Source organism: Battus philenor, unplaced genomic scaffold, assembly GCF_028537555.1.
Source record: "Battus philenor isolate CCGP_79_NKW_IND1 unplaced genomic scaffold, ilBatPhil1.0.hap1 SCAF_20, whole genome shotgun sequence".
NCBI lineage: Eukaryota > Metazoa > Arthropoda > Insecta > Lepidoptera > Papilionidae > Battus > Battus philenor.
Genome location: NW_027181683.1, coordinates 6,108,378 through 6,133,299, shown reverse-complemented (window position 1 = coordinate 6,133,299; position 24,922 = coordinate 6,108,378). Strand labels below are relative to the sequence as shown.

The following is a 24,922-nucleotide window of genomic DNA, read 5'->3' as shown; positions in this document are numbered from 1 at the left end:
CAAATAACACTACAAATGATTTCGAAAATTTAATGTCAAATAACTAAAAAAATTTCGACGAGTATAAGCAAATATACATATAAAAAATGAATACTCTTACATTTTCAAAAGCCGGTAATCCCCTATTCTTCAATTTCAGTAATACTTTATTAATTGTATGACGAAAACTCTAACGCATGACTTAACCGGGCATTAATCTCGTCAGAATGAAGAGCAAAGTTTTAATTGGATTTTTTTAATTTTAACTTTTCCTCTTGTCAATTTTAAATATATTTTTTTCTATTGAGGCATCAATTGTAAGTAAATTTTTATTGATTGCATTTCATAAGCTGTAAATAACCTCATTTTATTATTTTTTAAATTTATTTAAAAACTTATTTGTATTCTTAAAATATCACAAATGAGGACTAAATGTACGGATATATTTAGCAGTCAAGCCAGGGAAAGCAAACTCTAGACGTCTTTCGTCACTTTTTAGAAAATAATAATTAAACCAGATAATATATATATATATATATATATATATATATATATATAACAAATATGTTAGCAAAAAAGGCAGCTAACAACATTGTGGTACCCGTAAAAAACTCTATGCAATAACTCCCGGTCCTTCATCCCTCAATGAAGTAATAGTAGTGTTATAAGCCAGGCAATAGCAACCTAAAATTCGATGTTCCGCCTTTTCGGACAACCTTGTGTCGAAATGCTTAGCGGGTATTATTGACGAGTAACAACGGAAGCCGGGATCTTCTCGGAGTGGCATTGGGCCGCCTTGGATGGAGCCGGAGCATTCTAAGAGATCGCCAGCCTCCGAATCCTGTAAAATAGTTACAGTCGGGAACATACCTTCCCCGGAAGCCTCTACAAATTTATACTTCCATAAATATATTCTCATTAAAACGTATATACGCGTACTTAGCAAATACCCAACCATTAAATTATTTTATTTTACCTTAATTCAATTAGATCCGATTATAATTGTTTAAATTATCTAGAATATAAAGCTGAAACTCTAAGCACACACAAAAAGCAAACAATGTAAACACTAATTAAAATTAAGATAAAATTATACTAATTAAGATAAATTCTTCACATAAGGATATCAGAGTAATTTATTGCAGTTGAATACCAGGAATTAGGACGTAATTTAGATAAACAATTTAGAGCATTGCAAAATAAACGATTTAGGGAACTACCTCGGATGTCAGTACTGCTGTATTAATTTGAAAAACAATTTTATTAAAACTATATATTTCATCATATTAAAAAAAAACAATTTTTTTTTAAATATAATGTAATATTTTCACCAATCACTGAAAACATCGGTAACGTTTTAAAAATGCTTTATATAGGAAATAATATATATTTTTATATAAAAAGATGCAATAATCATTTTGGGATACACCATTTTGCCGCACGTATATAAGCAAAGGACATTAAACTTTAGCACCTGTAATAAGGTCTAGTTAACAAGCATCAGCAATATGTACGCGGCCCATAAATGAAACGCGCCATTAGACACGGGTTGCGACAGCGCATGAATAATTCAATGTTTGAAACATCAACCCCAATATGAACGCTATGTATATCATGTTATATCTTTTTAATTTTTTTTTCTTCCTACTATATACAACTATATTTATAACATCTTTGAAAACTGCCTGTTAGTTTTACAATAATATGACAGTTCCCAATCACCTCGTAGTGTTTACTGCTGCCGGCAGATCAACTGCGACCAGTGGTATACCTTTAATATTTAATGGATTCAGGCGTTACATTGCGGAAGTCCATCCTAAATAAGAAAGGACCAATATCTAGCCACCTCCGCACATGCAGTGGTTGTCGTGCATGAAAGTGCACCGCCCGCCAGCCCGCTCGTAAATGCGCATGCGACAGACAATGCAAACTACACAACCGCCACCGTAAATTCACTCAACACGTGTTTCACCCCTCCACGGGGCATCTTCAGGAGTTGTTACACAGATTAGTGCTAAACACCGAGTCAACTAGCGCATTTACGAGCGGGCTGGCGGGCGGTGCACTTTCATGCACGACAACCACTGCATGTGCGGAGGTGGCTAGATATTGGTCCTTTCTTATTCAGTGGTATACCTATATACCGATTTCCCATGACATCATTTTTTTGTTTCATAAATCAATCAGACGACCGGATAGTAAATTCGTCTTTGTTGTCATAAGAATTTTAATTTTGGTAATTGGTATTACAATATTTATAACTTTACTGGTCATTGAAGTCGCAAAGCGTTGAAGGAGCCCAGCCTAAAAATTTGTGCAATAACTAAGCCCGATATTCGTCGACTGCTGATGCCTATGCCTTATAGGCCTCCACCAAAGATATCTCTGGGGGGATATTCTATAATCGCCATGTTTGGTACGTGGCATTATGTTACGCAGAGGACGACTGCCCCTCCTCTGAAAACTTGTTTGGGAGCAGTGACAATCTCATATATTTAATGCAAAAAATGTCAATTATATAAAATTGTTTCTGGTAATCGAATCCGCTGACTATAATTTCAAGTCTCAGACCTTTACTGCGTAAATTTATTGGACTCTAGTAAATTTATTAGATGGTCTTTCAGTTTCAAAGGATAATTTTTATAATATTCACGTACACAGCCTGAATATATGTATAATATATATTCAGGCTGAATATATATTTATAATATATATATAATACATATTCAGGAATATATGTATAATATATATTCAGGCTGTGTACGTAGATGCTCTATGAAATAACTGGACACAAAAATTCCCTCGTACTGTATTACGTTTCGATGGTGCTCAAGTTCGAAGCTTTGCATATTTCTTTTTGACTTTACTAGATAAAGTCGTTGGGATACACTCCAATTTTTTTCTTGAAAGCATATATAGGAATTAAGTATTAAATAACATCAATTTCCAATAATAAATTAGTCTAGTTATTATTTTTATTAAAGTTTAGTAATCCAATTACTTGTCTACGTATGAATTTTATTTTTATCGCATCGTAAAATATTTTGAATTAGATAATGACATGAAAATGTGTAAACTGTAAACAAAATATCGAGGGAATTACCGATGGCCTTGCGTTCTACATTTCCACCTAAATTTAATCAAAAGTTGATCGACCGTTATTCGTCTGTGTCTTACAGATACCAAAATATTGCAAATAAGTTTTTTTTAGGTTTAACGGAAGAAGTAACAAAACAAGTTAAGTACGGTCATGTATTTTACTTATCGTTATTTCCAACTTCTTTTGATCGATAAATCTAAAAATTGATTTACTTTGAAAACGCTGAATATTCGACATTTAAGCATTTATTGACATGTCTGGGGTCCGCTACTGAATTATTTATACGTAGCCTGCGTATGCGGGTCAGATTCAATCAGACCCTCCTTAAATTGGTTGTTTTGTGAAAAGGAAACGTCTAGTCTTATCGCCTAATACATTGTTTAAGTATACCAACACTAAATTTTAAAAGGGTATTTTAACATCAGAGTGATGACTACCTTTAATGAATACGAAGCATGAAAATATTCGTACCTTTACCCAATTTCCTATGAAATTGTTGAAATGAATGTAAAATGTTGGCTTATAAAATTATAACACATGTCTATATGGTTACCGTTATTTTTCAACTAGAATCTAAAAGAACTTACATAGAGTAGCATTATCCGTAGACGTAAATCTTAAGGCTAAAAGCATTGCCGATGGTTATATTGTTGAAGTATTTCGAATAAGGAGACATATAGGCCCATGAATGCGAAATATTGTTTATCAATATAATCTATATATTGATACATTTGCCGTAAATATACAATAACACTTTTAAGTTCAGGGACCCTTCCGCTCCGTAAACTTATTTCCGATGTAGCTGTAAAAGCCCCCGGGCTAACAGCGTCAACTTCAACCGAAACCAAGCAAACACCATGACAGTAATATTGTGGTCTCATATCTGTATTTTAAGTTTCTACTTTTTTAAATTTCCCATTTGCATTAAACTGACAATATTTATATGAACATATGCGTCAGAAATTAGCAGAATCTACACAATAGTAGTTATTATTTTATATGTATATAATATTTATGTATTGTATATAAATATTTATACAAGGTATATATGTAAGTATTGTTATTGTAGCATTAGTAGGTATGTTCTATTTTATTATAATTTAAGCACCTGCCATTATTTCCCCTTTGCCCCTAGGTAGACTGGTAGAGAACGCCTATGGTGTTAAGTACGCCATTGTACTTTTTTGTGTACATAAAAAGGAAATAAATAGATTTATTTAACTACATTCATTAGAGTTTTAACGAATCATCTTGTTCTCTTTCAAATATCACTTCAATTGTTACTTGTTGAGTTACTCAAGCCTTGTGACGTAATTAATACTGTGTCTCGGTTATCTTTTCATACAATTCTAAGAGTTGATATACCTTTTCGTTCTAAAAGTTATTAGTCATCTTCATTGAAATCTGCCTTCGCGAAATTTTCGATTACTTATAATGGACTCAAGACTATCTCTTCTGTTGATGTGTCTCCGCTGCATAGTGAGGTGATAACGATTTACAGAGAAACCTTGATCGTCATGGCCATGATATAAAAGACAATTTCAATTGAATACAGGTGTCATAGACACGTAAGCCCTCATTTTTACCTCTTTGCTAAACAAAATGTGTATGATTAAATCATATTTTGCACCGATAAATAATATTCCTTATAATAAAAATCATTAACATTTCCGTTTCTTACCCTAAATAAAACGTATTATAATCCAATAAAGTGATCGTTTGAAACTGTGTAGTCACGGTTTTAATTTAAGGCATGACTTCACGTTTTCCTTCTCTCATGTAAGTCAAAATTTCATAACGTTTTTGTTAAAAGGAACATCTCGGAAACGTAACTTTTTTAATTTGTTACAAACGCTTCGTGAAATATTTACTTTTCAAATGTATTCATTAGTTCATATCAGCCGACAAATGCCCACTGGAAGACATAGAGGGGCCTATTCAAAATTCTTTGAGTCAGCAAAAGCTTATAAATGTTTTCAATCAATATACATACTACACTCTGAAATAATAATAAAAAATCATTAATTTTTTTTAATCTTTTTGAATGCAATAGCTTTTAACTTTTGCTACTACACAGTCTGCAGAGATAGATAGTAAAAGACAAATACTTCAATATCGTATATAATGTATCTCTTTGTTTAATATAAAGAGGCAATCATCACGTTATGTGTTATTTCTAAAACCATTATTTACCATACATTAATTTACAGAAAGGAGCTACGTATTCATCGCTTTACAGCTTTCACACCTATAAACAACTCCATGAAACCTGTATGAATGATGTACTCTTAAAGCTGAAAACACGGTTTTCGCCGCAGATAAAATAACCTAAAAATAAAATCACATTGCCTCTGTATATAATTCAATAAACATAATGCGGCAATTGCCTCAATACACTTGGGGCTTAATATATATCTGGCTACTTACTATAAACATATCTATATATTGATATTACAAATAATTTAACTTACAATTCTGTCCAAATTTTTTTTTAAATTACACAGTAATTATTTTATGTAAATATTTATATAAAATTATTCGTAAAGTTGTGATAAAATTACTTACGAATATAATAATTTTTATTTGACATATTCTTTCTTTTTTGAGACATTTACTTCACCGGCCTACGTTATTCTTCTTTTGTACCTCTCAAATGGTAAGATGACAGAGAATACCTTACTCCTTAACCCGCTATAAGTTCTGCAAGAAGTGTAAAAATAAATAAAGGGTCCGCAATGCTTAAAGACGAAGGTTTAAGGACCAACGTGCGTTGTCAGTCAAGCCTCATAAGAAAGCCAAGGTCACCCAGAGAGTAATGGAGAGAGCTGTGCTCGAAATTTCGCTGAGAAATCGATACAGAAATGAAAAAAAGAATCAGGGTCATCTACGTATGTTGAAATTCTCGTCTGAAATAGTAGTGGGCGTAGCACTACGCTCGTGAAACAGATGGCCGTTGGGGCCAAAAGGTTCGCGAGTGGTGACCACGAACCGGTAAATGCGACGTATGTAAGACCCAAGTAGGTGGACCGACGATATCATTAAAGTCGCTGAATGCAGGCACCGCACGACCGGCCATCAAGGCGATCTTTGTCGGAAGCTTGTGCCTTGCACCGGGCGTCTTTCGACTGAAAATAAGTATAATGAGATAAATTAATTATCCTTTTCTGAGCGGTACTTTATACATAATATTTATTTACGTGTTAATATAACTTGACAATTTTTCTTTGTTATAATATTAGCATTATTTTAAATATTTATGACTAAAAAGGAATTACGCCAAAATTTCATAAAGTCACTGTACAATAAAGTATAACTCATTATTAAAAATGTTGTACGTCGTTAAACTTCATTGATAGCGAACAATGTTATTCTAGGGCGAAATTCTTTCAATATAATAGAAGTTTGATAGATTGCTTAATATATTTTACTGCATTACAAAGATTTTACACTTTCATAACAGGCAAATTATACTTTTAAAATTTTATATTTTTCCAGAGCGCCTAATAACATTAAATAATTACTTTCGTATCATTTATCGTTCTACGTTTACAATAATTCCAGTTTAGAGTTATTAAGTTAATTTTTTCTTTTCTTTCTTTTAATTTTTTTTTCTTTTTACATTAGATTATGAATTAGTGCAGTAAAATCTCTGCGTTTTCGAACAAAAGAGCTCATTAGATATTTGGTAAACGACATATTTATGTATTTTCATGTACACTTTAATATTTTTATTTATTTTAAACTTTTTATTTTTCATATAGACAGTAAAAATGTGCATTATTTTACGGCACTTTCTAAGAACATCATACAATTATCAAGTGAATAGAGATAACTCAAGCAGAAATTAAAGCGAAAGTCTATTCAATCGTGATGCCGTTCACACTTAAGTCACGATCCTATTTTGCAACAGACAATCGTAAGCCTCTCTACTCAATCCATTGTATTCACGTATAAAGAAATTAAAAAAAAATAAAATATAGAAACTTATTTTTCATGTTTAACTCGCTGCCTTTTCATTAAATTGATTTGAATAAATATCATAAAGTTTCGTGATTATGAAGTAAAATAATTATGAAAAACTTGCACTCTACAGTAAGATTTTCAACTTACAACATACAGTCAATCTTTTTCTTATCGATATATTCTGCTTAGGTCACTTCACTGCTGCGCGAGCAACAAAAGAATTTATACAAGAATCCAACTCATTAGAACCCCACTGTCTTCTTTAGACGCCGCTCTAATTTACTGGACTGTTTTCCAACCCTACCCTTATTTCAGCGTCGCTTTCTTTATACCTTTACAATTTAGGTTTCTGCGGCTTACCTACCGTTATATTAAAATGCGTTGGCGTGCAAAATTAACTTACAACCACGAGGTAGAGGAGGTTATATCTCCTAAGTCTCAAAATGAAAAGCTTTTATTTTCCTTCAAATTACCAGAGTTATGAATCATATAGACGTCATTTGATTTATTGTAATCATGACGACGTGTCGATTCATTTCGTCGTGAATATTGATGACTGCACTTTGTATTGGAGCAGCTTCAATAATACATATTTCGACTTAATAACGTTGCATCTAAGTCGAATCTATTTGTTTATTGTGCAGAGTCGTTAGCAATTTGGAGCAGGTTCAATACCTAACCGATTTAATGCTTATATTATAAAGGATTTCACATAAATAAACGCCAAGTCTAAATTAAGTAATGACTAGCCTAAGAATTTATTTTTAAATTAAAAAAAAATTGTCTCGTTTTTCTAAAATTTTTGCCCTTAAAATAAGTAGATAATTCACTTGTTGATGTTGTTCCTATTAGTTTAACTTTCTCTAGTTTTATAATATTTTTTTAAATTTCATTTTATTATAAATAACCCTTTTGTAAACCATAATAAAAATATGAACCGATATCGCTTTGACGTTGATTTATGGAATATATTTTGTAACATCACCGCTTCTCAGTTTTATGATGAAAAACCCCTAAAAAAATAGTATTCATATATAAGATATGTAAGACGTGTCAAATGTCTCAAAGTCCACATTTGAAATAATAATTCCCTATACTTTCTCTAATATATACTTTCTCTAATACTTTCTCATATGTCAAAAGAAACGTTACAACAATAATTCTTACAGCCTAAATTTTTATATTATCTATATCATTTATATTGATGATCAACTCATCTTGGCGCGAGGCGCTGTGTGTGCATTAAGCTGTTACAGGTATAGATACTGTGTGTGTGACAAAAGGTACAATCCAGGCACTTTCTTCTTTTATTACATGAAAGTATATCGTATGATCTTTGTCTGATTTATTTATTTTCATAATAATCGCGAATACGTGTATATTTATTGATTATATTAGAATATTAATAAATCGAAAGTTAATGAAATGTATAGATGTTTATGTGTTTACTAGAAGTAATCATAGTTAAATACTCCACAGGCATTTTTTTGTATTATTATACTGGGTTTCTACTCCAAAATTTTCTTTGTATCTTTATCTAGGATGTCGAATAATTTTGGAACATTTTCTCAAATTAACATTCCTGTATAGAATCGTGCGCTAAGATGTGTTTATAAACATTATTTTGAGATGCTTATAAAATGTTGGCTCATGAAGCCATTAAGTTCTGAGGTTCTAACTACTGACCGGCAGGCACAGCGTGGGACATTTGCCCGCAAGGAGGATAGGATGACCTTGTTAAAATTGGCTGCTTCAGCAGTCGAAGTTTTATGAAAATAATGATAATTATAGAAATTTTAATGTTTGGTCTTAATTTATTGTTTATGAATGTATTAAATTCTAGAAATCTATTCCAAATCGGAGCAACAGAATTACCGCAGTCGGTTTTAGGGGCGGACTAAACATTAACAGTTTGTTAACGGACGCCAACAGAGATGTTCTCGCTATTCATTAATAACGTGCAGAACCCCAGACAAAGGTCGGGGTGTTGTATATGAATTATTTAATACTCGAATCATAAGCCTACCAAGGTTTATTTTAGGATACATTATATCTTACGTCAAATTTTGAGGGTATAGCTACTACTGAAAATGAAGGCATAGTATATAGATTGTTTGAAAAGGAACTGCTTACTTCTTAATATAAATGTAATTAAAAATTACATCAATAAGTTAATATAGTTAAATACAATTCCTTCAACTTTTCTTTAAGTAGATTTAGTTAGTAGATTCTTTTCTTTTAGTAGACTGCTAAATAGGATACATTTAATCCCCTTTACATGTATAGACGATACTTGAATTCGAAATACATCTAGGCAGTACTTATTGGCGAATACGTCTTGTCAACAACTACCCGGTTATTTTAAAAGTTCTACCGATTTTCACGAAAGACTAGCATGACGTATAGTTTTTGTAATACATGGTACACTGATAACTAAAATTACGTTACACTGTTATAAGTTACACCGTTTCACGAGCCAAATAACACAAAAAGCTTCCTGTAATAGACACAATGTCGGTGATTAGCTCCATACTGCACGCACGCCTTGAATTAAATGAAGGAACAGAGAAAAAACGTAGCACCTGTGCCAGTTCAAGCAGTACCATTCAAGCAGATTTAATGAATAAAATTCCACAGGTTTAATAGAATAGACCTGGATGAGAAAATTTTGTACAGATTGAGGAAATTAAAAATAGGAAGTTCTCTTCCAAGCCTAAAATAGGGATACTTATCCAATTATATTGAGCAAACGTTTTGGATTACCTTATTTAGTTTTTTTACTTCATCATCACCATCTTGTAGACCTCGGACAGGCAAGTGCATCATAGGACGCCTCCAAAAAATGCGTACAGACGGCATTGTTAAAATCGTTAGAAGACATTGAATGCAGACCACTTGCAATCCCACCTATTTTAAATCTATGATCTATGCTGTATAGGATCTATATACAGCAGTAGACGTGATTTGGCTAAAATAGTTATGATATTGATTTATTTACGGTAGTAAAAATTCTATATGCAGATGATATTGTTCTTGCAAACAAATCAGCGGATGATTTGCAGAGAGACCTGAACCTATGGATTAGAGAACTAGAATCCAACGGCCTCCGCATAAGTAGATCCAAAACGGAACACATGCACTGTGCATTTGCACCAACACCAACACAAGGCCATAGCAATCTGAACTTCAGTGGCATTCCAATACCATCCGTCACTAAGTTCAGGTACCTAGGGTCGACCTTAAGTATCGATGCAGACCGCTGATGTCAAGAACAGGGTACAAACTGCATGGATGAAGTGGAGGGAAGTGTCAGGCGTTCTATGTGATAACCGTATGCCCATTAAGACCAAGGGTAAAGTCTACAAAGCAGTTGTCAGACCAGCTATGCTCTACGGCTCGGAATGTTGGACTGTAAGTTAGAGACACGAGCAAACACTTCATGTCAATGAGATGAAGATGCTTAGATGGTCGGGTGGCGTCACTAGAATGGACAAAATACGGAACGAATATATCAGAGGTTCGTTTAAGGTAGCTCCGATCCCCAGCAAATTACAGAAAAAAAAAATTACGATGGTATGGCCACATACAACGGAAACCAGATAACCATGTGGTAAAAACTGCCTTAAGCCTCCCAGAATTCCCAAGAGGGAGAGGGCGTCCAAAAGCTACGTGGTGGTCTAATATCAGAAAGGAACTGGAAACCCTTCAACTTGATGCAGGGACAACCCAGGATAGAGTGGCCTGGCGCAAATTAATAAGGAGACCCGACCCCAAATAAAGGGAAAAGGGAAGGAAGAAGAGAGAGAAGAGAGTAAAAATTTCCTATTTACATTTAAAAATACGAATTAAATTCGCTGATCTATTTTTCGATGATCCTGTGATTTTAAAATTGAAAAATATTTTAACTGAGTTATTTAAAATTAAATAGGAATACGTTTTTACAGCGTGAAGTTTGTACTGGTACAGCAATTTGTAATCACCGACGGTACCACCATTTGTATGGTGCAGCAAGTAACATGAATCACAAGTCAAATCTCCTTAACTGCTTAGTTAGCCGACACGCCGGCAAATATGTATGCTCTTATAAATTACTCATACGCAGCGACAGAGGTCGGGAGCGCTGCATAAATTATTCATATTCGGTTCTTGTCGTTGTTTGAACAAATAGGAGTTATTTCAGAAATCCGCAAAACGAAAGCTGTATAAACCCAATGTGGTTTATTTAAAATAAAACAATTATAACTCTTCCCGTTACAATCTGCACTTTTTCTTTGCAAAACAGTACAAATTGGTGCTGTAATACTAAATTCGAAAGAGGAAAAACGAAGCGAAGAGAAAAACCAAGCTAACGTTTAATAGTAAGAGAACTGAAAGTAGAAATCACTCAGAGATTGTGTACGTCCTGTTTGCAATGTATATACAGCATGGAATACCTGATATATCTCGACTCATCTTGGCGCGACATTAAGTGTGCATTTACTAATAAGAATGCAACTTTGCATTGTCGTCTGAATGACACGTGTTCATGTGATTTTTGAAGTCAGATACAGTCAATATTAAAAATTACTAACAACTGAGATTATTCCAGCAGTGATATAGAATATATTAAGATGCATTAAATTATATTAAGATATTCAATTATTATAAATTTAGACAAATCAGAATTAAAAAATTATCATACTTTTGAACAAAAGTCCCAAGAGTATCTAGTAAAAGTACCTTCTGTTACGTACACACAGTCACTGTATATTTGCAAAATTAACTCAAATATGTAGCCAAGTGCCTGGAAAAAGATACTGTAGTCCTAATAATTGGAAAATAAGATATTTCGGAAGCTTAAATCACTAATTAGTTCTGCAATATTTCAAACAGCGGAACGCAAATGATGAAAACGGCTAGTTGACGATGTTAAAAAGAGTAGACTAGAAAGAGAGAAAAGAGGCATTTTCCTAATCTCTCTTTTCCTAATTGCCTTCTTGTTACTTCCTAGAATGGTGGTTGTTGCAAAAATTTTAGTTTTACTAAACATTAAATAGTTAAACAATATACCGACCAGGGGGTTTCTTGGGAACAACAGCTCTCTCTTTTAAAGATGATTATCTTTGATAGAGGTGTGAGTTATAGTACCACGAAAACGTTGGAATAAAAGAAAACATAAATATCAGAAATCTTCGTACATTTAAGATCCACCACATATTTTCGCGAATACGCCTCAAAGGCGGATCGCTTGGAAAAAGCTTAATATTCCCTCATACGGACGTTTATTGGCGCCGTTTCTGCTGAATTATTTATCCCGATCCGACTTGTGAGGGTCAGAATCAATCACACCGGTATAAATTAGTAGCGACGCATAAGAATATTTTGATTTCGTGTACATTAATGTTTAACCTGCGGCGTACTGAATGTGCTTAGGTATTTTCGTTATTACATTCAATTAATTAAAAAACAAATGTGTGAAGCACAATCACGTTAATATACATATACGTAAACATACATATATATTTATTTAGCATACACACACATATATATATATATATATATATATATATATATATATGTGTGTGTGTGTGTGTGTGGGTGTGTGTGTGTGTATGCTTTGTACGCTATGTGGCCTGCATACTGTCATTTCAACTTGCTAATCCGCTGGGCTATATCGAATACTTTGGATCGTCTAAATCTCAGACAAATAAAAATCCGTTGGTTTCAAAGATCTGAAATTAAATAAATATTACACGCATTTAAATTTCTCAAATGCGAAACAAGAAATGATCTAAAAATACGTCACATATGCAGTCGCTTTGGATCATGAAAAATAAAATGGCTCGCGGCTTGGTGTGCTACCAATCGTGCAAGCCGAGACGTGCTTCAAGCAAAATTTCAATCCGGTTGGATCGATGGTGTACTTGCGCGGTGATTTTAAAGTACTTATTCTTGCGGTAATGAACAAGCGAATACGGTCACCAAGGCACAAGTACGCGTACTCCTGGAACGTCTGTCAACTAAAACTTTTCGAATGTGTACAATTGAAATTAATAATCGTTCATTTTAATTTTTGTTTCTTCTCATACGTTGGATTTAAATATACTTATACTTTGTATAATCCATATCGGTCAATGCGTCACGTATAAAAGAGATAATATCAACAACCTATACGTTGGAAATATATTTAATAAATATAAATATATGTTGCATTTAAGTATGGAATCGTGTAAGTAAAATTAATAATGTATTTAAATTATTTAGATTCACTCTATTTTTATTTCAATATACTTTGAACTTGGAGTTTTTATTTTAAGATAAATAAAAAAACGTAATAGTAAGTGTTTGTGTTCAATATGGTATCCCTCACGAATGAAGTACATATGAACTTAATGGATTGTTCATAATAGAATAAGCATACAAGGATGGTAAAATTATATGTTCACGACTTATAAACAATATTGACGTTATCGAATAACAAATACAAAACTAAATCCAATACGAATAGCAGAGTATTTCGATGAGGAGTTAAATGTTGCTCTAAAGTTTCATAAATTTTAATATGTTTTATTAATACGTATATTTGTGTGAGGCTGTACGTAGAAAACGATTCTAGTGTTACGAGTGTAGTGTAGTTAATAAATCATAGAGTTGCCAGGCTATTTTTTCTAATCTGTGTGTTTTTCTTTCTTTTTCTTCTTTGATTTTGTGGACTTTTCTAAACTATGGATTCTTTTTCCATGCTTTCTCCTTCAAAAATGGTAGGTAGAAGAGGTTGTATAAAGAAAAAATAGAGGAAAACTATTTAATCAATAGAAACAGGCTTTAATTCTACGCTATGTCGCACTATTATTAACTTTTTCTACTTCATGTGATATAAATGCTTCGGAATTTAAATAGCCCGCTTATTTGCAGCTAATTTTGCTTTTATTATTTCTATACTGGATTTACTTTTTTATTTACTGATTAATGTAAATATATCAATAAACATGTAATTTAGATATGACAATAGCTTTAAAAATTAAATACACGTTTTTAATACACGGTTTGAATTGGTCGACAGTAGAGCTTGAAGAATTAATTATTTTTAGAGCGAAACATTTAAATTATTTACTATTATATCAATTTATTTATAAATATACTTTAGATTTAGGAAGATAGAATTACTTCAACAATTATAGATAAGTAGAGCACATATCCATTTTAAAAAATTGTTTGCGTAAAGTGCGACTCAATGTACGACACAATTTTTTTTGCGGATCTCACTTATCTCTTTTGTATACGATATATTTATTATTACTACGATAATTAACAAAGAACAAAAAATGTCATGAGTCGCGCTTTAGAATAAGATATTGAGAACCAAACACAGAAGAAAACATTTGTGTTTGACTTCCGAATTAGCGATCTATTTATTTCATTTAAACATAAAAATTTAACAGATGACTTTAGATCTAGACTAGAAAATAATTAGTGGCTATTTTTTTCTTAAAAAAAAACCTCGTGTGTAAATATATTCATTGAACTTTTAACATGTTTATCGCATATCGTAAAAATTATATTTTTTCGTTAGCGAGGCGCAAATGTCGGCAATTAATGACATAATTAACCTAACAAATTTGGTTGCTCTGTTTATTAATTGCAACCAATTAATTTATTACAACGTGTGTTTTTCATTTATGCATATTGTGATCAATGTTTCGCACGCGCCCAGCTAACGAAAATTACATGAGAGTTTTTATTAAATGTTTAATAAAAACCTTATGAAATTAAAATGACATCAAAATTAAATAGGTTTTAATACATTTTTCTGCCTTAACATACTTATATTATCAAATTCAAGACTTGGAAGTGGATTTCGAACATTTTTTTATAGTTTTGACTTAACTAATTTGTTAAAAACAACAAATTGCACACAAATATTAATTTCCACGTTTTTGTTTGATTTCACACAATATAAATTATAAAAGCTAAAGTGTTTAATTAATATTTTTTTTATTTCAGATATCTTATTAAATTATTACTCAATATAAAATAGTTCTGTGTTATAAAAAGGCACAAAAATCCTGCTTAATTAAACAGTTACTAATTACGAAATATTAATTGAACACGAATAATTTTTTAAACAAAATATAATTTATAATTACAGAATGTGGTTTTGTTTTCGCCTTAACGATAAACTATTTGCCTTTATCACGTTTCCCTACCCCAAACTTAGACCATTTTAGGAGCTTGTTTTATTTTAATATGTGTTATTGTACGTCAGTTGTTAATCCTAATATTTTTTTAAACATCTCTTAAAATAAATATTAAACTAAATTTCTCTATGGTTAATTGAATTAAACTTATTTTATTTATGTAAAAAAATATTTTTTCTATAACAGACGCGTTGTTTTATCTAAGGATCAACCTATGTAGCAATGCAGAAAATCTAATATATTATACGTCTACACTGATCATTGTTACATTGAACAAACCTTTTAAAACGTCAATTCAAAATGGTCTGTACGACGATTGATGTACAATAGCAAAAGCGCATTAACTTAACAGTCCATTGTGACACCACTTTAAAGTGTTTCCACTCTGGACTGACAGATGGCGTTCCTGCAGAACCGTTCCATCTCGCTGGTGGACATGTATATCGACAACTCGGAGCCCTCAGAGAACGTGGGACAAATACATTTCTCGCTTGAGTACGACTTCCAGAACACAACTCTGATATTGAAGATCATACAGGTAATGTTAAAAACCATTTATTAATTCATTCACGATATTATTCTCATAGAATCATTTACAGTGACCATTTATGATTGTCATTAGAAGAATAAAGGAAGGGCCCTACGATGAAAATTATAGTCATTTTCCTAAAATGATAAAATCCCAGTAGAGAACACATCAAACTAAAACGACTATATTTTTGTGGTCTTTTCTGTGGTCTAGCAATTCATTGTCAAATTTTATAATCAATAGAAAATCATTTACACTATAACAGGATTACTTTATTGTTAAATGTACTATGTTTTGTATTACCGTACATGATTGTCCACAAAGGTTTAACTAATTTTATAATTATTTTGCGTAACTACTCATTTTTGTTAAACAAAAATATTTTTATTGTAACATTCCATCATTTGTGCCTCACCACGTCTTCATATATTCCGTGAACATAATTATTTAATAACAAAAATACTGCACATACTTTTTTTTATACATTTAACATACAAATACAAGCATTTCTATTATCTGTTCGCTAATAAGTAAACCGCATATGAAGCTTACAAACTAGATGTCAATTGTTATAGCAAACACCTGATCATATGAACATGATCTTCATAATGTTCAATTATCATAAAATAATTTGTTATTAATAAAAAATAGTTTTAAAAAAAAATTGTCGTTTATAGCAGACACTTGTAATAACTTGTCTTATTTTACGATGTACATGCATTTTTTTCTCAAAAAGTTAATACTTTGTGAATTTTGAAAACTAACAACTTGTTCATTTTACATCCACCAAATAGCTTTACGAAAAGTTATATTCTTTTTTCGAAATAAATAATGAGATAATATCATCAAATAGAATAATTATTTATAAAACGGAAGAATTACAATAATACTACACGGTTATCATCATCACCATTGCAGCTGTTGGACGTCCACTGATGGACAGGTCCAGTGGAAATTTGCTTGCATCCAGCCTTTTCCGATGACCTTAACAAAGTCGTCTATCTAATTTGTGCGTGGACGCCCTAAACTACGTTTGCAGGTCCGTTGTCTCCTCTCCAAACCCTTAAGGCACCAGCAACCAATAGTTCCAACAGTTTGACCACCCTAAGACCTATTAAAATATCTCGAGAAAACGATATCCATACACACATTATCACGGCACTAAATACATTACACTTTGTGTCTAATTATGTTTTTAATTTTCATGTTGTTAGTGTAATTTTTAAGGTAAATTAAATAATTAATTTAATTAGGGAATATTAAAAAATAACTTATATAATCCAGGGCAAGGAGCTGCCAGCGAAGGATTTAAGCGGGACGTCAGATCCCTACGTGCGTGTAACGTTGCTGCCAGACAAGAAACACCGGTTGGAGACAAAGATCAAACGCCGCACACTCAACCCGCGTTGGAATGAGACCTTCTATTTCGAAGGCTTCCCGATTCAAAAGCTGCAAAGTCGGGTATGAAAAATCCTTAACTAGCGGTCTTACCAACATCACTGTGCTGTACATGCCTATATAGTACAGCAAACTGAATAACTGCATAGTAAAAGAATGATTATGTAAAGAAATTTGTTTAAAAAAAACTTTCTATATTGATAGCTTTTCCTGCCTACTTCGCGTGGCCTGCACTGCATTTTGTGGGTGTAATTTCATAAAATCTCTTCTTGATAATTTTTTACATGCCAAAAAAATGTTTTAGTTAAATTTTATACCTAAAAGAGCAACAATTTGATACATGCGTTTGTTCATAAACAGCCCTTGTGGGTGGAATTTCTTAAAATCTGTTGACCTCTACTCAGAGAAAGTAATATTTCTACTTAATATCAAGCCTTTAGAGCTTATGATTACAGAGTTGTCGTAAAAAGCAGTCGCGGATTCGATTCCCGGGACACAATCTTATACAAATCACAAGTTTCTAGAATGGGCAGCAACGTCCTCTGAGTACCCTTAAACCACACCGCGTTAGCCAGCCCGCCATCCAAACCTTCCATTGATATCTTTGAGATAGGCCTATGCCTTGCAGCGAACGTACATTGGCTGATACGGCGACGAAGATAATACATACCAACTTCTTTAACTGGAATTAAAACGCAATCAAAATTACTTCGTTCGACAATGTCGTGTTAAAAATGTAGTGAATTAGCCGCTGCTGTCGGAAGTATGCCCTCAACTGGTCACTGTGAAATTACTTTTATAATAAGAATCGATTTTTTCGCGTAGTTATTTCTTTCAAAAATTAAAAAAAGAATATTCTCTCGTATACAATGAATTATTTGTATCAATGTCATTGAGATAGTCTATTACCTCTCTTTGAATAAACTGCGCTTATTGTCTAACGCAATTCCAACGCTCTTTTATCTGTCGCTTTGTGACGAAGACTGACTTTCTACTTACTGTTAAAGTTGAAGTTTTCGACAAACAGATAATGTCTATTGATTTAATATAATTAATTTTTTTCCACTAATTTTGAATTTATGAAAGCAAATTATTAAATTGTATACTTTTCAGGTATTGCATCTGCACGTGTTTGATTACGACCGCTTCTCCAGAGATGACTCCATTGGCGAAGTCTTCTTGCCGCTTTGTCAGGTAAATTCATTATATTCAATTAATAATCAATGGGTATGAAAACTTTCAATAAAGTATTCAAAGAAAAATTTTGACCAATATTTTGAAAAAATACAAAATCATGTCAATACTTGTTTCAATTTTATCATTTGAGGTGTGGGGTGGATATTGGCCACCCTCGTACTTTTCTAATAGGACCTTTTGAAGGGGGCCTGCATCCAGCCCTTCCTATGACATTATTAAAGTTATCTATCTACTTTGTCTACATTTTACACCGCGTTTGCCGATCTATAGTCCGTAGCCAACCCTCTGGCACTTGAACTTGCACATTCGTAAGGCTATCTCGGTAACTTTCGTTATCACTATTTCAATCAGCAACTGCTAATGCATATAGATATATTTGTGTATATATATATATGTATATAGATATGTGTGTGTGTGTGTGTTCTTTTTCTTAACCATTCATATTATACATCACATAAGTAATAAACCATTGTTAACTTTACGTTTAAATAACTTACTTAAAACAATGATATTTCGTTACATAGAAACGAATGTACTTGAAAATTATTTGACTGTCTAAATGACTAAAACTTTAAGATAATTTCTCGCTCGGCAATTTAGAAACTCCCTTTAGTTACAAAACGCTAATTTTGGATTCTATTGTGATACATTTAATTCCTTTTCCTTTTTGCTAACTTCAATTATACTTAAAAGGTAATCGTACCCTTACTCGTTTTTTAAACTACATTAGATTAAATTATATGCAATTATCCGTGGGCATCGCGTTAATAAAATTGCCCCAGCGGCGTTAAGGTTCTGTAGTGAAGTCGAACCGGCAACCACAGTATAGGCGTCCACGACAATCTTGTTGCGACGAACGACCATGGATGCGAATCGCTACAATCCGGTGCTAGGCGGTGGAGGAAGTCTATGTCAAGCAGTTAACGTCCTACGGCGGATGAAATCAATGTTGATGATGAGATGCGATTAAAATGTCAAACAAAATTTACATTATTTTTAACTAAATATTTCAAGTTTTCGTATATATTTATTATGTTACGATCTTCGCTTTATCGATGAAGCAATATCAACTTGTATACATTTTTATGGTAGTATACGCTTTATAAATAAATAAAAAAATTACGTTTGTTTAATAACATGAACAACTTCGCCGGTTTTGATTTTAAAAAAAAACGCATAAGCCGTTTGGCTCAAAACTTTCTTCAGTACCTTTCTTTGGTATTTCAGTACGGAGACTCCCTCGGGAGGTTTGAACTGTTACTATGGTTATTTCACCGCGTTATATATTGCCGCTCATCTTTTAGATGGCTTAGATTGACGCTCTGTGAGGTTACCGTAGCGGGGAACCATAGCCGGAGCTCCTTTCTACTACTGTTGTCAGATACTACTTTTAATAAATTGCTTCAAAACCTGCTACGTCGTGTCATAGAAAAGCCAGATGAAGAATTGGATAAACGACACGGAAGAAAGAAACAAACTAACGAAACGGAGCAGCCGATACTTGTCCCCCCAGGTCTCGCTGCGCCCATAAATATGCCGACTATAAAAAAGCGTAGCCCACGCCACGCATTACTGGACTAAGATGCACCGATCCCGAAATGAATCAAAAGACGCCTCCTAAAAAAACCAGAGAACAACACGCCCAAGCTAAAAGGCCCACCAAAAATAAGATACCAAGGAGAAGAAGGACTTCGGGACAAGTAACGGTGAGTGGCGGCAAGAACGACGGCATTGCATCGAGGACTACGCAGCACACCGATGCGCCAGGGCATTTAGTTTTAAATAGTAATTTAATGTTAGGGTCTAGGTTTGTTAGCTCACGAGCCTTAAGTTACATGACATTGTGACAGCCTTACAAGGCTAACTACAGGCTCAAGATTTCTGAATAAATATAATCTTTCGGTAACATTATAGCGAACTATATTAAACATAAGATTTGACGAATAAATAACTTGTTAATTAACCTCAGGTGGACTTCAGTGAGAAGCCATCGTTCTGGAAAGCATTGAAGCCTCCCGCAAAGGACAAGTGCGGCGAGCTCCTAACTTCACTCTGCTATCATCCCAGCAACAGCGTGCTTACACTCACTCTACTGAAGGCACGGAACTTGAAAGCCAAGGATATTAATGGGAAATCAGGTAAAGCAGAATTACTCCTACAATATGAATTATACTTAAAATGGCACGAATAAAAAAATTAAACAAAACATTGTTATTAAAATAATGACAAAATATGTCTATATTTTATTACGCTTTTTCATATTTTTGCCTTGAAAACTTCTCTCCGCTGTATATATAAATCAAGATACCATCTTGCAGTAGGCACTCCGACCAATTAAATGAGTCTCGTTTTGCGGAAACTGGACTATTTGAGTTATTACCCTGCCTTTTTAGGGCTGGCCGTTGGAAAGGAAACTCAGTGATTCGTAATAAAAACATGTTAAAGAAATTTATTACCCAGCGAAGCCTATTTCATTATAAACATTAATTTCAGTGATTTAGAAAAATCAAAAATTTGCAGGAATTATTTGAGAGGCTAATTATATACTGTACGTAACTAAATCTAATTATTAAACAAAATATGACCTTGACTAAAATTAAATGAAAAAATCAAGCATTTGTTTTGGATGTAAAAAGGAAATAATGAATAACATCAGTTGGGTTATTAAATAAGTGTGTCAATGTGAGTATGGCCTTGGTCTATTTTGTTTTAATTGGAAAAAGTATAAAGCCAGAATAAAATGAAATGACGCAAAAACAATGAAAAATAATTTTTACGTTAGCTATAAGTTGAATTAAATGAAAATGAAAATTTGAATTTGGAATTCCAATTCAAATTGATATTTAAGTCAGTGCAGCCAAAATCGAATATCCACCTTTCGATAGTTAAGGAGTTAGTTGCAATTATTTTATGCCCTTCATTACTGTTAAAAATCGGTTTATGCGCACAATATTCTTTTTTGTAAATATTGACATCCCTCCAATTTTTCATGTTTTTGTCCAAAATGATGCGGATTTTATTACGTAATCCTTGAATTTTTGCAAAAAAATTAATGACTAATGAAATATTATATCTAAATCGATTAAAATTTTTATCAAAAATAATGTATGTTTTTTTATTATTTTAAGTCTCTGCCAAAATAGCTTTATTATGTGAGATCATTACAATCTTTTATAATCATCATTAATATAAGAGTTATTTTAAAAGAAACGTGATAACTTTATATTACGAAACTGTACGTTTGAAATAATAAGTCGATTTTATATCTGCAACAATGAGATCTAAAGTTTAGGAATAGGCGTGCAACATAAACAAATAATTATAAAACTACAAATCGCAATTATTTCCTGTATTAAAGTTAAAGTTCGAATTATACCTAGTTTCTTTACAAGGAAGTATAAAGCAAATTTTAATTAAAAAAACAGTAATACACAGGTTTATTGGTTATAGATGTAAAAGATTTCAAGGGTGAATGTGTAGCTCATTTGCGAACAAAACACATCACTGTATAAAGTGATCAATGAATATCAATTATTTCTATTGGAATGTCTATTGCCAACAATACCGAGTCTGCAGGGACAGAAACAGTAAACACCAATTAATTTTAATGTTTAAAAAAAAAAAGAATTGGAAACCAGTGAAATTTGGATAAGGTGTAACATACATTAATTTACATTTGTTTGTTAATTGTGGCAATCCCGTATAATTAATGCACACAGTGTGAATTATATAATATCGTATCCCAGGAGTCAAACCCGCGACTTACGATCGCAAGTCTTAGTCGTCTACCGCTGAGCTATCATCATTATCATCAAAGCTTTTACACCTATAACTAATCATCTTGTATATCTTGACAACATTTGTTTAAATGTGTACAAATGGGTGGTAAATAATCATTTAAATACATTTTTGTTTATTCCTTACAGATCCATATGTCAAAGTTTGGCTGCAGTTTGGTGACAAACGTATCGAGAAGCGCAAGACGGCAATCTTCAAGTGCACCCTGAACCCCGTCTTCAATGACTCATTCTCTTTCAATGTGCCATGGGAGAAGATAAGAGAATGTTCTCTTGACGTTCAGGTCATGGACTTCGACAATATTGGTCGTAATGAATTGATCGGAAGAATACTGTTGGCCGGTAAGTACATGACCAATTTATAACATAAACTTTATCCATATTTAAAAGAAGCTGCATGTAATTATTGGTTCTACAGAATTAGTTTAGTTATTTTAATCAGAAACGGAGAAGTAGGAAATTGAAACTCTAAAAAGCTAGTCTAAGGATGATAAAATGATGAAATGGAGGATAAAATAAAAAAATTATAAATATAAAAATGTTTCGAACTCTTTACTTGTCAGCTTTAACGTATTCGTACCGCTAATTCACAATCGACTCTTGCCCGCCTAGGAAAATGTATTTTATTTTATATTAAAAATTATCAGCTTTCCCAGGAATTGTGAATTTATACTATGTAAAGGTGCGAAGAAGTAATAAATTATGAATACCAAAGACTCGATTTCATCAAACTAATAAATATTTTTGTGGCCTTACAATAGATTCTCAGAAATTTTTTTTAAGCTTTGTCTCATCACGCAAATGGTTTTGGATAATTTAAAGTTTAAAAAAAGACGTTCGTGTGCTAAGGATTACAATACTATAAAAGATTTCATAGAAGAAAGCACACCTTTGGGATGACGTGTTCGTTTCCAGGCTTTTTCAATTTAAATGAATCCCCCCGAATCACATAAGGCATCGATTTTTCGAACAGTTAGCACCTGTAATTGTCTTTAACAAGAGCTGTAATCAATCCTATATTGAAAAAATAATTAGCACGTGGTTTCGGTGGAGATGCGAGGGTTCTCTGCACTAACCGTATTATGAGACACTATAAACCAGATCCGTAGTAGAAAACCCAAAATAACTTGCCTAGTAGTCCTCTTGGATTCTAGTAACCACTGATATTCATTAACCGTGTATGCTTAGAATTCAGAGAAGCAGATTCTGTTGCATACAGCGCAGCCATCTAAGTGGCAGGAGGATCTAAGAGGCAGCCTGAATGACCATCTATGGTCTTAATAATCATAAAGGGTGTAAGTGAAAGCGGTCTCTAGACACTGCTGTATAATAGCTAAGAAAGCCAACATGGTTGTTAGTTCTTCTTTACAGTTACAGAGTGAAATCCAAAATAATCCGTATTCATAATCGCCACTTAGATGCTTAACTCAAAAGCGCCTGTCATATTTTAACACATACGTACACAGTTAAGTAGAATTGTAACATCAATTTTTATTTTATGATTAAAAGATATATGTGATTATACACGTGGTTTTAATACGTGTTTTCAATACGTATTAAAAGTCTGTAACAATTATTTAACCTCGTCAAAGATTTATTGAGCCTCAACATTACTATATAATTGATGAGACTAAACTAAAGAGAGTTGTGTGTGCAATCTATAATATAAGATCTAGAGACTCTCTTATAGAAAATGTTATAATATATAAGACAATGTAGTATATCAATCAAAAATTGAATGTTATTAATTGAGATTAACATAAGATAAACTAGAAATAAAGATATGCTTGTTAAAGGTATGTTTTGTGGACAAATGTGTACAATACTCTCTCATGTAATGTCTTAAAACTATTTTGTATTAGTTTTCATAAAACAAAAACTGTTACAAAAAATTTTATTACATTATTTTAATGTTAATGTTAAGTAATGTCATCTTGTGAATGAATTGCTTTACAACTGTACAAAGGTTATTTTAAAAGTAACCTGAAAAAACCTGCTTGAGTTTGTTATAGGCTCTTCGCAGATCAGTGCGTCAAGGAAAAGGATGAGGATAAAGACATTATCCTCATCCTTTTCTCCCTTCAGTTTAAACGGATTCTATATTCTAACTAATTGTACTCTTTTGGCATTCTTCCCATGATATATACAAGTTGCCACTTTAAATAATCCAATGTGGCTAATAATATCAATAAGTAAATAAACACATTTTCATCAATAATTAATCCAATTCCAGGTAAAAACGGATCCGGCGCAACTGAAACCAAGCATTGGCAGGACATGATAACTAAGCCACGGCAGACCATCGTGCAGTGGCATCGCCTCAAACCGGAGTAATCTCGTCATTGTTTTGAAAAACAAAATTTTTAACAGAGAAAACAAAACGTCATAAGACTGAACGGTTAAAAAAATCAAAAAACCTCTTGAAAAAAATATTCTTCAGTCACTTTGTTCTTTCTAAGTCTGTGCTATTATATCTATTCTTATCTATAATTTCTGACCTACTTCGACAGATTTTCATCAAGAGCATTATCTAATTTTTAATTCCCAACTTTATTTTCTTCCGTGAATGAAAAAATATGTAACCTCTTTTATAATAACGCGTGCTATATATTTCATTGTGTTTAAACCCTTCAATTGCCTCATAAACAGCCATAAAACTATATTTCTAAAATTGAAAAACGTTGTCTAGTTTCTCATAAACATTAATTTTCATATAACAGAAACAATTATAATTTATTATTTATACATAAAAAAATACATTTTACAATATACGAAGCACTGA

General features: G+C 32.5%; 1 protein-coding gene across 1 annotated transcript in view; it reads left to right on the top strand.

The window, feature by feature from the left end:
• The window catches only part of Syt7 (Synaptotagmin 7), a 353,549-nt gene extending 328,892 nt beyond the window's left edge, over positions 1–24,657 (top strand). The window contains exons 5-10 of the mRNA XM_068765912.1: positions 15,617–15,757; positions 17,033–17,209; positions 18,260–18,340; positions 20,313–20,481; positions 22,270–22,482; positions 24,374–24,657. Coding sequence (XP_068622013.1) covers positions 15,617–15,757; positions 17,033–17,209; positions 18,260–18,340; positions 20,313–20,481; positions 22,270–22,482; positions 24,374–24,474 — 882 coding nt within the window. The 3' untranslated portion in view covers positions 24,475–24,657. The remainder of the gene's footprint in view (positions 1–15,616; positions 15,758–17,032; positions 17,210–18,259; positions 18,341–20,312; positions 20,482–22,269; positions 22,483–24,373) is intronic.
• Positions 24,658–24,922: the final 265 nt, after the last annotated feature.